The 16229-nt window shown below is 40.4% G+C and overlaps 2 protein-coding genes across 4 annotated transcripts; both read left to right on the forward strand.

The window, feature by feature from the left end:
• The first annotated feature begins 892 nt into the window (after nt 1-892).
• Nucleotides 893-7708, forward strand: LOC139383760 (centromere protein O). Its single transcript, XM_071128322.1, has 6 exons — nt 893-1356; nt 1507-1667; nt 1923-2085; nt 2209-2480; nt 2753-2915; nt 7047-7708. The coding sequence occupies exons 1-6, from the start codon at nt 1338-1340 to the stop codon at nt 7154-7156; spliced, it is 888 nt and encodes a 295-aa protein (XP_070984423.1). The 5' UTR covers nt 893-1337; the 3' UTR covers nt 7157-7708.
• A 3022-nt stretch (nt 7709-10730) lies between these two features.
• LOC139384047 (tumor protein p53 inducible protein 3) lies at nt 10731-16192 on the forward strand. Of its 3 annotated transcripts, none has more exons than XM_071128681.1 (7): nt 10731-10798; nt 11223-11267; nt 11777-11886; nt 12147-12414; nt 13791-14003; nt 14965-15161; nt 15469-16192. In XM_071128681.1, exons 3-7 carry the CDS (start codon nt 11791-11793, stop codon nt 15661-15663), a joined length of 969 nt encoding a protein of 322 aa, XP_070984782.1. In that variant the 5' UTR covers nt 10731-10798; nt 11223-11267; nt 11777-11790; the 3' UTR covers nt 15664-16192. The 3 variants fall into 3 exon arrangements, with proteins under 3 accessions (XP_070984782.1, XP_070984781.1, XP_070984780.1); XM_071128680.1 differs by having other exon boundaries at nt 10735-10798; nt 11746-11886; XM_071128679.1 differs by lacking the exon at nt 10731-10798 and adding an exon at nt 10941-10997 and having other exon boundaries at nt 11746-11886.
• Nucleotides 16193-16229: the final 37 nt, after the last annotated feature.

The following is a 16229-nucleotide window of genomic DNA, read 5'->3' on the forward strand; positions in this document are numbered from 1 at the left end:
CCTACTGGTCCAAATTCTTCTTTATCATGTCCAAAGACTCCAAGCTCGGGTTTCAAGCTCTTCACCACACCTTCCATGACACTTAACTCGCCCTCATTCACATCCCTCCAGAACTCTGTCTGGAGGACAGCTCACTGTTTGCACTTGACAACATTCTTCTTCAACACCCCGTCTCCATTTTTTTGGTCATCTTCCTCAGATTCAAATCCAACCTCTCCTTTCATCATTCTCTTCAACCTCCTCTTCCTCTTTTTCCACTTCCATTCCTCCTCAGAAATCCACCTTTCTGTGTTCCTGTCTCAACATTCCTGTTCTGTTCCATGATTCCTCTTACATCCTCCATCCACATGGAGGATGACTGTCAACCAAAGATACATACAATCATATCGCTTTATTGTAAAGGAAAAGATGTGGAGTAGAGTACATTGTGAAGACATGAAACAGGTCTGTGTGTTTAGTGAAGGAAACAGTGTTGATATTTTGTTAACTGTATTTTTATTTAACCTTCATTTAACTAGGCAAGTCAGATCAGAACAAAGTCTTATTTTGGGTTAAACCCTAAACCAGACGACACTTGGTCAATTGTGTGCCGACCTTATGGGACTCTCAATCACAGACATTTGTGACACAGCCTGGAATCGAACCCGGGTCTGTAGTGATGCCTCTAGCACTGAGATGCAGTGCCTTAGCCCCCTGTGCCACTTGGGAGCCCTGTATGATGTAGATATGGAGAGATTGTGTGAACGGGTTAGAGAGGCTGGTCGGGTTGGTCTCTATTTCACTCTGTAATAGGGACAGGACTAATGAAGATAATTTAGTGTACTGTATATAGGCTGTGACTGGACTCACACTCCAGTACAGTAGGTGGCGGTGTACAGTTTAAAAGTTGGATGGATCCCCCAACCCAATCCCGAAGAAGAAGAAGAAGAAGAAGAAGAAGAAGAAGAAGAAGAATTATTATTATTATTATTATTATTTAAATATAACCTTTATTTAACTAGGCAAGTCAGTTAAGAACAAATCCTTATTTACAATGACAGCCTACCCCGGCCAAAAAAGAAGGAAAAAAAGAAATAAAAATAAAAAAAGAAGACAGACCGACAGTTTGTTTTGATTTTCTTCCGGGTTGGAAATCTAGCCGCCAAATTGAAGTGACCTAATGTGCATATGTTATTAAGAGTTACTAGATATCTCTAATTTACTTAATAACTCCATGCAAGCGTCATTCGTTTTATTTTGGCATTCACATACGCGTATCAAACATTGTTCAATCTTTGCTGTCAACTTTCAAAACTACACTAGCTAGCTAAAGTTAGCTAGCTCACACGGAGGACACAATGGAAGAAGCGAGAAAATGTAACATCAAATAACGTTATAACTGTTTTTGCATTACCAAGAGTTTGTACAAATGTCATGTTTGAGTAGATTGGTCTTAAATGTGTGTAATTTACAATGCTGGTTGGTTATAATGTATTATCTAACTTTTAAAAACAAATATATCCCCAGGTGTTTTGGGGCACTTGAACATGTTGGAAATGGAGGCGAACAACTTGGAATTAAAGCAGCAGGAACTTCGGCAGAGAGGTCGCCAGGAAGAGCTGAATGCAAACCTACAGGCACTCCTCAGTAAAAGAGACCAGTTAAAAGCTGAAATAAAGGCAAACACGGTAAACCAGCTAGATCATTTCTGAGATCACTTATGTCACATTACCTGGCAGTAGCTATCATTTATTATCTAAATTAATGGATGCTTACTAATAGGTGGAGGTGTTGTTATAGAATGTTTACAAATGTACATAACCTTGGTTTTAAATGGTATCAAACAGTTAACACAGGTTGCAGGTGAATCTGAGAAGTTAATGTGTGGTCGTAGGCTGCTGCTCAGAGCTTACAGTAGTTCAACATGATGTATTCCTGTCTAGTCTCTCCAGAAGATGAGAACTCTACTGGACCGAACAGGTTTTCCATATGAGAGGAATGAGGATGTTGATAACCTGGAAGATGGCTCAGATAACTCACAACTTCTGCTGATGATGGCCAGACACACACAACTGAAGGACCTGCTTCATGCTCACCATCTTATAGGTAGGTACTTATAACCCAAATATGATCAACGGTCTCTGTCTCTCTGTGTGTGGTATAGCAACTCTTTAGACAATATCACCAACCATCCATCCACGCCTCTTTCCCCTTCGTTGTCTTTCTCAGGTGGGTATGATGTCCTCCAGACTCGTAAAGGTAAAGGGGTGTGTATCTCGTTGGCCACTGCGTACGAAGGCGTCTACCTTGAGACATATAACCTGGAGATAGATCTGGGGTCTGACCTGAGGATCTACCGGCATAACATCCCTCCGTTCATCCCCTTGGAGAGGCTTGTTACGCAGGGCAACATGCAGACAGACATCAGGGATTTCCTGGACACCCTCAGCCAGTACCTCAATGCCTACGCTGGCCGCAAGCAGCAGCTACACCTCACCAAGGTACCAGCATATTAGTGTACCAGTCATCCACATTGATATCTGAAATGGAATATTAATACATTTTCATATATTATGCATCTTATGCAGATCTAAAAATACACTGTTATTGTCTGCTCAAACTAAAGAGAGGTGTGAGAACATAGTACCAGGAACCTTTGTTGTGATAGCTGTACACAGTATGTTAGATGACTACGTTATGTTTGCTCTGAAGGCTCCTACTATAGACAAAATGTCTAGACCGGTCTTCTGCCCTGTTCTCTGTCTGCTTCCAGGAGATCCATAGCTCTGTTCAGGTGGTGGAAAGTAATGCTCTCTGTACTATACTGGTGCTGATGTTCACTATACCAGGAGAGAAGGCCGAGGCTACACTGTGTACCCTGCAGTATGCTGACCACACGCAGCGCCTGCCCACCCGGGTCAACATAGAGTCTGAAGGTACAACTCATAAACACCAACTGGATACATAATATGAACCTTTCAGTGTAAATGAGTGTACCGGAGCGTTGATAATATTAAAGCTGCAATATATATTTAGAATTTTTGCAACCAGGAAATGGCGGAGCGATTTCTGCATAGTGCAACTTTAACCTTGAAGTGACCGGAGTGTCGATAATATTAACCTTTGAGCGTACCGGAGCGTACCGAGCAATACTTATGTGTTCTAATCTATGGCTGTTTTAAAGGATGTAAAAAATATATTTACAGCGTCTTCAGAAAGTATTCATACCCCTTGACTTATTCTACATTTTGTTCTGTTCTAGCCTGAATTCAAAATGAAATGAGTTGTTAAAAATCTCTCCCATATACACACGCCATTATGACAATGTTCTCCATTATTCTTCAAGCTCTGTCATGTTGGTTGTTGATCATTGTTAGACAGCCCTTTTCAGGTCTTGCCATAGATTTTCAAGTATATTTAAGTCAAAACTGTAACTCGGCCACTCGGGAACATTCACTATCTTCATGACAAGCAACTCCCGTGTAGATTTGGCCTTGTGTTTTGTTATTGTCCTGCTGAAAGGGTAATTCATTTCCCAGTGTCTGGTGGAAAGCAGACTGAACCAGGTTTTCCTCTAGGATTTAGCCTGTACTTAGCGCCATAATGTTTATTTTTTATCCTGAAAAACTCACCAGTCCTTAACGATTACAAGCATACCCATAGCATGATCCAGCCACCACTATGCTTGAAAATATGGAGTTATACTCTGCGTTCTATTGGATTTCCCCCAAACATAACACTTTATATTCAGGACAAAGGGTTCATTGCTTTGCCAATTTTTTTGCAGTATTAGTTTAGTGCCTTGTTGCGAACAGGATGCATGTTTTGAAATATTTGTATTCTGTACAGGATCCTTCTTTTCCTTTCTTTCAATTAGGTTAGTATTGTGGATTAACTACAATGTTGATCCATCCACAGTTTTCTCCTATCACAGCCATTAAACTCTAACTGTTTTAAAGTCATCGTTGACCTCATGGTGAAATCCCTGAGCGGTTTCCTTCCTCTCCGGCAGCTGAGTTAGGAAGGACGCCTGTATTTTTGTAGTGACTATGTTAATTGATATACCATCTAAAGTGTAATTAATACCTTCACCATGCTCAAAGGGATATTCAATTTCAGCTTTTGATTTTTTTTTTTTTACTCATCTACCAATCCTTCTTTGCGAGGCATTGGAAAACCTCCCTGGTCTTTGTGGTTAAATCTGGGTTTTGACATTCGCTGCTCGACTGAGGGACCTTACAATTATTTCTATGTGTGGGGGTACAAAGATGAGGTAGTCCAGGGAGCATATTATGTGACTTTTTAAGCACAAACTAATTTAAGTTTGCCATAACAAATGGGTTGAATGCTTATTGACATTTCAGCTTTTTATTTTTAAATAGTTTGTAAACATTTTGAAAAACATAATTTCACTTTGATATTATGAAGTATTGGGTGTAGGCTAGTAACAAAACTCAAGGGGTGTGAATACTTTCGTGTGAGTGTGTGTGAGAGAGAGTGAGATATACAGTTGAAGTCGGAAGTTTACTTACACCTTAGCCAAACACATTTAAACTCAGTTTTTGACAATTCCTGACATTTAATCCTAGTAAAAATTCCCTGTCTTAGGTCAGTTAGGATCACCACTTATTTTAAGAATGTGAAATGTTTGAATAATAGTAGAGTGATTTATTTAAGCTTTTATTTCTTTCATCACATTCCCAGTGGGTCAGAATTTTCCATACACTCAATTAGTTTTTGGTAGCATTGCCTTTAAATTGTTTAACTTGGGTCAAATGTTTCGGGTAGCCTTCCACAAGCTTCCCACAATAAGTTGGGTGAATTTTGGCCTAATCCTCTTGACAGAGCTGGTATAACTGAGTCAGGTTTGTAAGGCCTCCTTGCTCGCACACGCTTTTTCAGTTCTGCCCACACATTTTCTACAGGATTGAGGTCAGGGCTTTGTGATGGCCACTCCAATACCTTGACTTTGTTGTCCTTAAATCATTTTGCCACAAGTTTGGAAGTATACTTGGGGTCATTGTCCATTTTGAAGACCCATTTGCGACCAAGCTTTAACTTCCTGACGGATGTCTTGAGATGTTGCTTCAATATATGCACATAACTTTCCGCCCTCATGAGGCCATCTATTTTGTGAAGTGCACCAGTACCTCCTGCAGCAATGCAACGCACCCCGAAGGGTACGCTCTTTGTCCCCATGTGCAGTTGCAAACCGTAGTCTGGCTTTTTTATGGCGGTTTTGGAGCAGGGACTTCTTCTTTGCTGAGTATTTATACTAGAGGTCGACCGATTTAATCGGAATGGACGATTTAATTAGGGCCGATTTTCAAGTTTTCATAACAATCTGTATTTTTGTAAGCAGATTTTTATTTTTTTACAGCTTTATTTAATCTTTATTTAACTAGGCAAGTCAGTTAAGAACACATTCTTATTTTCAATGACGGCCTAGGAACGGTGGGGTAACTGCCTTGTTCAGGGGCAGAACGACAGATTTTTACCTTGTCAGCTCTGGGATTCAATCTTGCATCCTTACGGTTAACTAGTCCAACGCTCTAACCACCTGATTACATTGCACTCCACGAGGAGCCTGCCTGTTAATGCAGTAAGCCAAGGTAAGTTGCTAGCTAGCATTAAACTTATCTTATAAAAAACAATCAATCATTCATAATCACTAGTTATAACTACACATGATTGATGATATTACTAGTTTATCTAGCGTGTCCTGCGTTGCATATAATCGATGCCACACTGGGGGATGATTTAACAAAAGCGCATTTGCGAAAAAAGCACAATCGTTCCACGACTGTATCTAACCATAAATACCAATGCCTTTCTTAAAATCAATTCACAGAAGTATATATTTTTAAACCTGCATATTTAGCTAAAAGAAATCCAGGTTGGCAGGCAATATTAACCAGGTGAAATTGTGTCACTTCTCTTGCGTTCATTGCATTGTCAGGGTATATGCAACAGTTTGGGCAGTCTGGCTCATTGTGAACTAATTTGCCAGAATTTTACATAATTATGACATAACATTGAAGGTTGTACAATGTAACAAGAATATTTAGACTTATGGATGCCACCCGTTAGATAAAATACTGAACGGTTCCGTATTTCACTGAAATAATAAACGTTTTGTTTTTTTCTAAATGATAGGCTCGTATTTCTGTGTGTTATTATGCTATAATTAAGTCTATGATTTGATAGAGCAGTCTGACTGAGCGATGGTAGGCAGCAGCAGGCTCGTAAGCATTCATTCAAACAGCACTTTTGTGCGTTTTGCCAGCAGCTCTTCGCAAGCACAGCGCTGTTTATGACTTCAAGCCTATCAGCCTAATGGCTGGTGTAACCAATGTGAAATGGCTAGCTAGTTAGTGGGGTGCGCGCTAATAGCGTTTCAAACGTCACTCGCTCTGAGGCTTGGATGGGTAACGCTGCTTCGAGTGTGGCTGTTGTCGATGTGTTCCTGGTTCGAGCCCAGGTAGGGGCGAGGAGAGGGACGGAAGCTATACTGTTACACTGGCAATACTAAAGTGCCTATAAGAACATCCAATAGTCCAAGGTTAATGAAATACAAATGGTATAGAGGGAAATAGTCCTATAATAACTACAACCTAAAACTTCTTACCTGGGAATATTGAAGACTCATATTAAAAGGAACCACCAGCTTTCATATGTTCTCATGTTCTGAGCAAGGAACTGAAACGTTAGCTTTTTTACATGGCACATATTGCACTTTTACGTTCTTCTCCAACACTTTGTTTTTGCAATATTTAAACCAAATTGAACATGTTTCATTATCTACTTGAGGCTAAATTTATTTTATTGATGTATTTATATTAAGTTAAAATAAGTGTTCATTCAGTATTGTTGTAATTGTCATTATTACAAATAAATTTTTTTGGCCCTCCAATAATCGGTATCGGCGTTGAAAAATCATAATCGGTCGACCTGTGTGTGTGTGTGTGTGTGTGTGTGTGTGTGTGTGTGTATTTATATTGAGGATGTTATTTGTATCCATGCACAAGTCAGTTTCTTCCTTAATGTGTGTTTTTGTCTGTGTTTAGACACTGCGCTGGTGAGTTCTCCACAATGGAAGAAGAACCAAGCCCTACTCCTGGAGACTCCATTACACACAGCATTGGTGACCATGAAGAAGACTGGCAGTATCGCTTAGTCTGATCACAGTATGCTGTAAATACGCTCAAGACTGAACAGTTGTTTATGTCAATGTATTTCATTTATTTAACATGTCATTTTATACTCATTTCATTGGCCCTCACGATCTATTAGTTGTCTGTTATGAGTATACGGAACATTAGGAAGTAATATTGAGTTGCACGCCCCCTTTTGCCCTCAGAACAGCCTCAATTTGTCGGGGCAAGGAGTCGAAAGTGTTCCACAGGGATGCTGGTCCATGTTGACTCCAGTGCTTTCCACAGTTGTGTCAATTTGGCTGGATCTACTTTGGGTGGTAGACTGGTGCGCCTGGCACCTACTACCATACCCCGTTCAAAGACACTTAAATCTTTTGTCTTGTACATTCAACCTCTGAATGGCACACATACACAATCCATGTCTCAGTTGTCTCAAGGCTTAAACATCCTTCTTTCACCTGTCTCCTCCCCTTCATCTACACTGATTGAAGTGGGTTTAACAAGTGACATCGATAAGGGATCATGTCTTTCACTTTTATTCACCTGGTCAGTCTGTGTCGTGGAAAGAGCAGGTGTTCCTAATGTTTTGTCCACTCAGTGTATATCTTTTTGAGTTCATGTACTTGTTATTCCCTTTCGCTTTTATTCACCTGGTCAGTCTGTGTCGTGGAAAGAGCAGGTGTTCCTAATGTTTTGTCCACTCAGTGTATATCTTTTTGAGTTCATGTACTTGTTATTCCCTTTCACTTTTATTCACCTGGTCAGTCTGTGTCGTGGAAAGAGCAGGTGTTCCTAATGTTTTGTCCACTCAGTGTATATCTTTTTGAGTTCATGTACTTGTTATTCCCTTTCACTTTTATTCACCTGGTCAGTCTGTGTCGTGGAAAGAGCAGGTGTTCCTAATGTTTTGTCCACTCAGTGTATATCTTTTTGAGTTCATGTACTTGTTATTCCCTTTCGCTTTTATTCACCTGGTCAGTCTGTGTCGTGGAAAGAGCAGGTGTTCCTAATGTTTTGTCCACTCAGTGTATATCTTTTTGAGTTCATGTACTTGTTATTCCCTTTCGCTTTTATTCACCTGGTCAGTCTGTGTCGTGGAAAGAGCAGGTGTTCCTAATGTTTTGTCCACTCAGTGTATATCTTTTTGAGTTCATGTACTTGTTATTCCCTTTCGCTTTTATTCACCTGGTCAGTCTGTGTCGTGGAAAGAGCAGGTGTTCCTAATGTTTTGTCCACTCAGTGTATATCTTTTTGAGTTCATGTACTTGTTATTCCCTTTCGCTTTTATTCAACATTGCTTGCACATGTATATATTTTTGTTAATAAAAAGGTAAAATGCCCGTTTTACTGAAGTTTGACAACCCCGTTTGCAATATAATGACAACAATACAGTAGGTTTTGCGAAGCTAAATTGGTGTTGTCTTGATTTATTTGACTGCATCAGTTAACTAAAAGCAGTGGCACTATTCCACTAAGCTACCAGAGATTTACCTCACAGAGGAAACCTGATGGTCTGCATTTACAGTCTTTCAAAAGTGGATGATTACTTCACAAAGGTTACTAGGAAACAAAATAGTCTACATGAAACACAATATGAAGATCAGGTTTCTCAAAGAGGAGTGGAATAACGTGTTATCATCTGACTGGTGGAAGCAGTACCTCTGTCATGTTTCTATCTGCTCATTACAAGTGTTGTCAAGTTTTTTCAGAAAGTTGATTATTTTCTGGCTTAGCATATCCTGCTGACATTGTTTGAGTCTCTCCTTCTCTCCTCTAGCATGTTGCTGTTGGCTGGCCAGCTCCTTTTCTGAGATACAGTCGATAGTGGAGATTTGCCTCAGCTGCATGATAGAAAACACACCTGCACCTGCCACTGTTTCTCTGTGTTTGGCAGAGTGTCCTGCCTCTGTTTCTCTGTGTTTGGCAGAGTGTCCTGCCTCTGTTTCTCTGTGTTTGGCAGAGTGTCCTGCCTCTGTGTCTCTGTGTTTGGCAGAGTGTCCTACCTCTGTTTCTCTGTGTTTGGCAGAGTGTCCTGCCTCTGTTTCTCTGTGTTTGGCAGAATGTCCTACCTCTGTTTCTCTGTGTTCGGCAGAGTGTCCTACCTCTGTTTCTCTGTGTTCGGCAGAGTGTCCTACCTCTGTTTCTCTGTGTTTGGCAGAGTGTCCTGCCTCTGTTTCTCTGTGTTTGGCAGAGTGTCCTACCTCTGTTTCTCTGTGTTTGGCAGAGTGTCCTGCCTCTGTTTCTCTGTGTTTGGCAGAGTGTCGTGCCTCTGTTTCTCTGTGTTTGGCAGAGTGTCGTGCCTCTGTCTCTCTGTGTTTGGCAGAGTGCCCTTCCCTTGCTTGTGTCTCTCTGTGCTTGGCAGAGTGTCCTGCCCTTGCTTGTGTCGCTCTGTGCTTGGCAGAGTGTCCTGTCTCTGTCGCTCTGTGCTTGGCAGAGTGTCCTGCCCTTGCTTGTGTCGCTCTGTGCTTGGCAGAGTGTCCTGTCTCTGTCTCTCTGTGATTGACAGTGTGTACAGTTTTGGGCTGTGCTGACTGAGATCTCCTCAAGCTCAGCATTGATGTTCCTCTAGCCTCAACCCCAACCATTCTAGGTTTCTCTACAATGACATTACTGTTTGATGTCTGCCAACATGAGACTTGTTTCCCTCTGTCGATGGAAAGGGATTTACTGGAGTTCAATCGTCTGTTGTCAGAGGCAGAGATGGCACGATCCATCCTTGCCTTTTTAGTTTCGGATATCTCTTTCATGGTTTTGTTGATAGTGGCACAAGGTTCACAGACTTTGAGAAGTAGTAGTTTCCTGTGTTCCTTCATCAGTGAGATTCTATCCTGACACAGAACTCTGAGGGTGTACCTGTGCCTCATGTCCAACAGGGTCAGTTTGTGTTGAAGAATAATGTCCTCCTGGTGATTCAGAAACCTCACATCCAGAACAGACTTTGGTCTCTTGCGGTTGACCACCTCGGTCATATCCAGATCATGCCTTATCATGGTGCTTGGGAATAAAAGGAATATTTGTTTTTGACTTCTCTATTTGTTCCTGTTTTCATCACATTAACAATACTCACCAAACATTACCACAACTAAATATATTCTTATTCAATATATCCGTGAAGTTTCACTTGCAAATCAAGGTTTCATCAAATTGTCTTACCTGGTCAATGAACGACGACCTGTATCACAAGCGTGTGTCTACAGTTTTCCCACGATGTTGCTCTGTTACCTTTTTGAGGTGTGGATGTGAGCAGATCAGTAGGCTACTCTGGATAGGCTCCACAGGGGAGTGTTGGCTGCTATGACATCTGAGCAAGCATTGTTGTAGGGTTATTGTATTTCTCCCAGGGGTGGTAGGGAATTGAATGAGTGTGTTACTGTTCTTCTCTAATTATGGTTTGAGGATTATCACAGTGTTGTGTAATAACCCAGTCCTTACATGGTTATTCGTCTGCTGGCTGTCAAAATAAATTGGCGTATTTCAGAGTGTAGCCTATAATCTTTGGTTCATGTTTAATTGCAAACCGTTTTGAAAGGTAATTCTTTTGCTTGCTCTTGTTCCCTCACTACAAATATGAAGTGGGGGGCAGCCTGTAGGAGGAATTACAATCAGGCAACTCATAAACCCACTGCAAGCACATATTCTCTGGGAATTGTTGAGCTCTTTTGGTAAGTAGCCTAAAAACAAGCTTTCAAGATTATTATAATGCTTTATTTGCAGCACCTCTTGTTGTGCAATGTTCATTTTTCTTAGTTTACATAACAGATTTTTGTAATCCAGTAAATTCATTGCCCTCTGCTGTTGTGTGGCAGAATGAGCTCGAGAGATGTTCGGTAGTTCTGACAACTTTCTGCCCAACATAACGAGGTGATAGGACGTGTAAACAATGTAGCCAATACTCGCAACAAAATATCTGTCATAAAAGCTACATTGGCGATTTCACTACGTTGTCAATGGCTACATTGTTGCACTACCTCAATCAACACTGCGTAAACTTTGCGCAAGTAGGCCTGTCTTCAACGCATTTATTGTATCAACGGGCTACAGATGTTTTGTTTGTAAATCAGTTCCGAACTTATTTTTTCATTCAAGGTTCTTGAAGACATGTCACAACATCAGAGACCATCAGAAAACGATGCAAGTACCTTATTAATAAAGTCTTTATTACGTTTTTATGCAATATTTCCCCAAAGGAACAGATATAGTCAGATGCAGAAGTATGCTGAAATTGGCTTGTCATACAACACACGTAGAGCAAAGCTTTGTCGTCATGTATTAAAAAAATAATAATGTAACCTTTATTTAACTTGGCAAGTCAGTTAAGAACAAATTCTTAACTGCTTTGTTCAGGGGCAGAATGGCAGGTTTTTACCTTGTCAGCTCAGGGATTCAATCTTTCGACGTTTTGGTTACTAGTCCAACGCTCTAACCACTAGGCTACTTGCCGCCCCATAATTGGATCGCTATTGAATGGTTGAGTTTTATTCCTCTGTGGAATAAAATTCATTTGAACCTGAACTTAATTTTATGTACTCTCAATGTAATGTGGCTTTGAGTCTCCTGAAGGCGTCTGCCAAATACAATTATTTATTCATTATTTATGAATGGTTATCAGATGATGACGGCAGTGTGTATTGACACACCAGGAGGGCCAGAGAGTATGCTGTTGAGGAATGTCCCCAGACCTCAACCTGAACATGGAGAAGTCCTCATCAGAGTCCATGCAACCGCTCTGAACAGGGCTGACACATTGCAGGTATACTCCTATAGACCATATGCATATTCATCTATGGCTCTATGATCAACAACAAAGTCTTTGTCACTTCTTTCCCCTCCTATTGGACAGTCACAGGATCACTCTAAGCCTATAGCGTCACTTATAGCAAACTATTGGATAGTCACAGAGGAGAATGTTCAGAAGGCTTAATTGCAAACTGAACACTGAAGTGGATTGCAAATATTATGTTAACTCTTGTTATGCTAAGATACTAAAGTTGTTGTTTCTGTTTTTGACAGAGGAAAGGACTGTACCCTGCTCCACCTGGTGAGAGTGAGGTCCTGGGTCTGGAGGCAGCTGGTACGGTGGCCAGCGTTGGCCCAGGGGTTAGGCAGAGCTGGGGGCTAGGGGACCGGGTCATGACCCTACTCTCTGGGGGAGGGTATGCCGAGTATGTGGCTGTTCCAGAGGAGCTTCTCATGTCTATCCCCACTCATCTCACTGTATACCAGGCTGCTGCCATACCTGAGGCCTGGCTCACTGCATTTCAGCTCCTGCACTTCGTAGGTAGGCCTCTATAGCAATATTCAGAGGTGGGACAAAGTCATTGTTTTACAAGTCACAAGTAAGTCTCAAGTCTTAGCAATCAAGTCTCAAGTCAAGTCCCAAGTCAAGACAGGCAAGTCCGAGTCAGATCTCAATTCTGGACCGTCAACTATCAAGTCAAGTCTCAAGTCCTAAACTTTGAGTTTCGAGTCCTAAACAAGTCATAATATGCTCTTGACCAAATGTAATACCATTTCATATTTTTAACAAGAGTAATAGTTACTATATTACATTTACACAAATCATGAATGCTTTAAAAAATATCTATATATTTATTACTTTCCAAATAAATGTTATATTTTCATGGAAATACATGGGTAGCTATGAGAAAGACCCCCCCCCCCCCCCCCCAATAGTGATCGACTATCGAGGATCGCTATGGGGCGCAATTGGGCGATGTAGGCTTGTACACAATCGCACAACCTTAACACACACACTCTCTCTCTGTGTGGTAACAGTAGGCTAACGTATGTCAATGGTTTTAGGAACAGCAGTAACATCAGGCAGGAGTTAGGCTACGAACTGCCTAGCCAGTTGTAGCTCAACCTTGGGTGCAATGATCACGTTCCCGCACTGACTGATTGTGTGGAGGCTCATTGATTTAACGTTACGTTAGCCTACATGATACACAATAAAGTAATCAAATATATAGCTGTCGGCTATATTAGCCACGACTTACCGTTCTTTGTGCAGCTTCAAATGTTGAACAAAGTTGGAAACTGTTGCGCCTCCGTCTGTAATTTTCTTCCTGCATGTTTTTGCAAGCTGAAATCCGTTTTTTGTTGATACAGCGTCGTCTTTATATCTGAAAATAATAATTTTGTGTATCATCTTTCCAAGGGCTCCATCTGAATTCACCCGCCGACGTTCCTCTGCACTGCCACGCACAACTTTTTCTCAGCTGGCACAATTTGATTGGCTGCTGTCCAATTCAAACTGTAATCCGTTGATGAGTTGATGCGCTGCACACTTTTTTTAATAGCATCATTTTTTATATTTGGGCTTGGGGAGGGTATCAAGTCAGGTCGAGTCATAAGGCTTAAGTCCAAGTTAAGTCACGAGTCATTGGTGCTAAAGTTAAAGTCGAGTTGCAAGTCATCATATTTGTGACTCGAGTCCAAGTCATATGACTCAAGTCCACACCTCTGGCAATTTTTATTTTACTTTAACCTTTATTTAACCAGAAAGTCCTTTTGAGGTCAGAAGACCTCTTTTCCAAAGGAGACCTACATAGCCAAGAAAGGCTATTTCATATTTGCATTCAGGCATTTAATCAAAGCACCGATCAGGAAACCCAGACTTGTAGATAGATGTATGTTCAATCTCTTCTTTCGTAGCTCAGGTGAAGGAAGGAGAGATAGTGTTGGTGCATGCTGGGGCCAGTGGGGTGGGGACTGCCGCTGTCCAGCTGGTCCGATTGGCTGGGGCTATTCCCATAGTTACTGCAGGAAGCTCTGAGAAACTACAGATGGCAGAGACACTGGGAGCCGCTGCTGGTTTCAACTACAAACATGAGGACTTTGCAGAGAAAGTTAGTGATTTTACAGCAGGTGAGTTAATAATCAGGTGACAACATAATCAACATAATCAACATAATCAACATAATCATTGAGAACATAATCAACATAATCAACCTAATCAACATAATCATTGACAACATAATCAACATAATCATTGAGAACATAATCAACATAATCATTGAGAACATAATCAACATAATCATTGACAACATAATCAACATAATCATTGAGAACATAATTAACATAATCATTGACAACATAATCAACATAATCATTGAGAACATAATCAACATAATCATTGAGAACCTAATCAACATAATCATTGAGAACATAATCAACATAATCAACATAATCATTGAGAACATAATCAACATAATCAACATAATCATTGACAACATAATCAACATAATCATTGAGAACCTAATCAACATAATCATTGACAACATAATCAACATAATCATTGAGAACATAATCAACATAATCATTGAGAACCTAATCAACATAATCATTGACAACATAATCAACATAATCATTGAGAACCTAATCAACATAATCATTGAGAACATAATCAACATAATCATTGACAACATAATCAACATAATCATTGAGAACCTAATCAACATAATCATTGACAACATAATCAACATAATCATTGAGAACCTAATCAACATAATCATTGAGAACATAATCAACATAATCATTGACAACATAATCAACATAATCATTGAGAACCTAATCAACATAATCATTGACAACATAATCAACATAATCATTGAGAACCTAATCAACATAATCATTGAGAACATAAATGCCATTTCACATAATTAATCTAGGGTGTTGTGAACTGCTTACAACATTGAGTGAGTTAATTTGATAATTGTATCATGCATACAAATCATTGTGTGTGGATACAAATCTTAGACGTACAGAGAGAGATGTATCCAGAGAAACCATGGGATCAAACTAGACTAAACAGACAAGCTTTGTGCAGGCAGAGGAGCAAACGTCATCCTGGACTGCATTGGTGGGTCCAACTGGGAGAGGAACGTGGCCTGTCTGGCCACAGATGGACGATGGGTGCTGTATGGCTGCATGGGCGGAAAGACCGTGACAGGAGACATACTGGGCAAGCTGCTGTCCAAACGAGGACAGCTCCTCTGTAGTCTCCTCAGGTCACGCAGTCTGCAGGTGATGTATGGATGATTGATTGATTGATCAGTTGCTTGTCCTACGAGAGGAAATTATTTCCACAGTAGAAACTAATGTTATAATGTAAATTAAAAAGTAAAAAATATGTCAGTGAAAGGCAGCGCCGACAACACAAATGTTCTGTGTGCAATAATGCCCAAAGTAAAACTTTCAATATGTGTTGGATATGAACCTCTTACTCAAATGCCATGCAATTAAACACTTTAGCCTTACCCCAGCCTAGAACACTGTCTTTGCTACTACTTTCTAAATGTGAAGTGTGTGGTCCTGTGTTTTCTCTTGTCAGTATAAAGCAGATCTGGTGAGAGCCTTCTCAGAAAGGGCCCTACCTCACTTCTCAGACCCGACTAGCTCCCCCTGCCGCCTGAGGCCTGTAATCGACAGCATGTTCAGTCTGGACCAGGTAGCTGATGCTCACAGACACATGGAAGCCAATAGAAACACGGGAAAGATTGTAATCAATGTCATGAACCCACAATGATGGGACCTCTAGTGACGGTGTCATCTTTCCATCTAGCTCAACATTTGGTTGAGCAACTTGGTTTATGACCATTCACCTCTATAACAAAATAAAATGTTATTTGGCACATGCTCCGTATATAACAGGTGTAGACTTTAAAATGAAATGATTACTTACAAGCCTTTAACCAACAATGCAGAGCTAGAATGTAAGAAAAATGGAAATAGCAACACAATAAAATAATGAGGCTGTATACAAAGAGTACCTGTACAGAGTCAATGTGCAGAGGTACGAGGTAGTTGAATGCATATGTCCTGAATGTTATAAGGTGACTGAGTTGATAAATACTGTGTTGAAAGCTAGATATAAAGCTTTCGTGTTTCCTACTACAGTAACTATGGTGACAGTGTCTCCTCACTCTCCTCACCTTAACAGTATTTGTATCACCTTCTGTTTATTGTTCAGTCAAATTATGCATATTATTTTTTACTTTGTTTGGCCCATCTGTGATTTCATTATAAACAAGAATAAACTTATTTTTTTCTCTCAACAAGAACAATCAATATTGTTTGTAAAAAATATTGTTT

The sequence above is a fragment of the Oncorhynchus clarkii genome, chromosome 25, assembly GCF_045791955.1.
Source record: "Oncorhynchus clarkii lewisi isolate Uvic-CL-2024 chromosome 25, UVic_Ocla_1.0, whole genome shotgun sequence".
Lineage (NCBI taxonomy): Eukaryota > Metazoa > Chordata > Actinopteri > Salmoniformes > Salmonidae > Oncorhynchus > Oncorhynchus clarkii.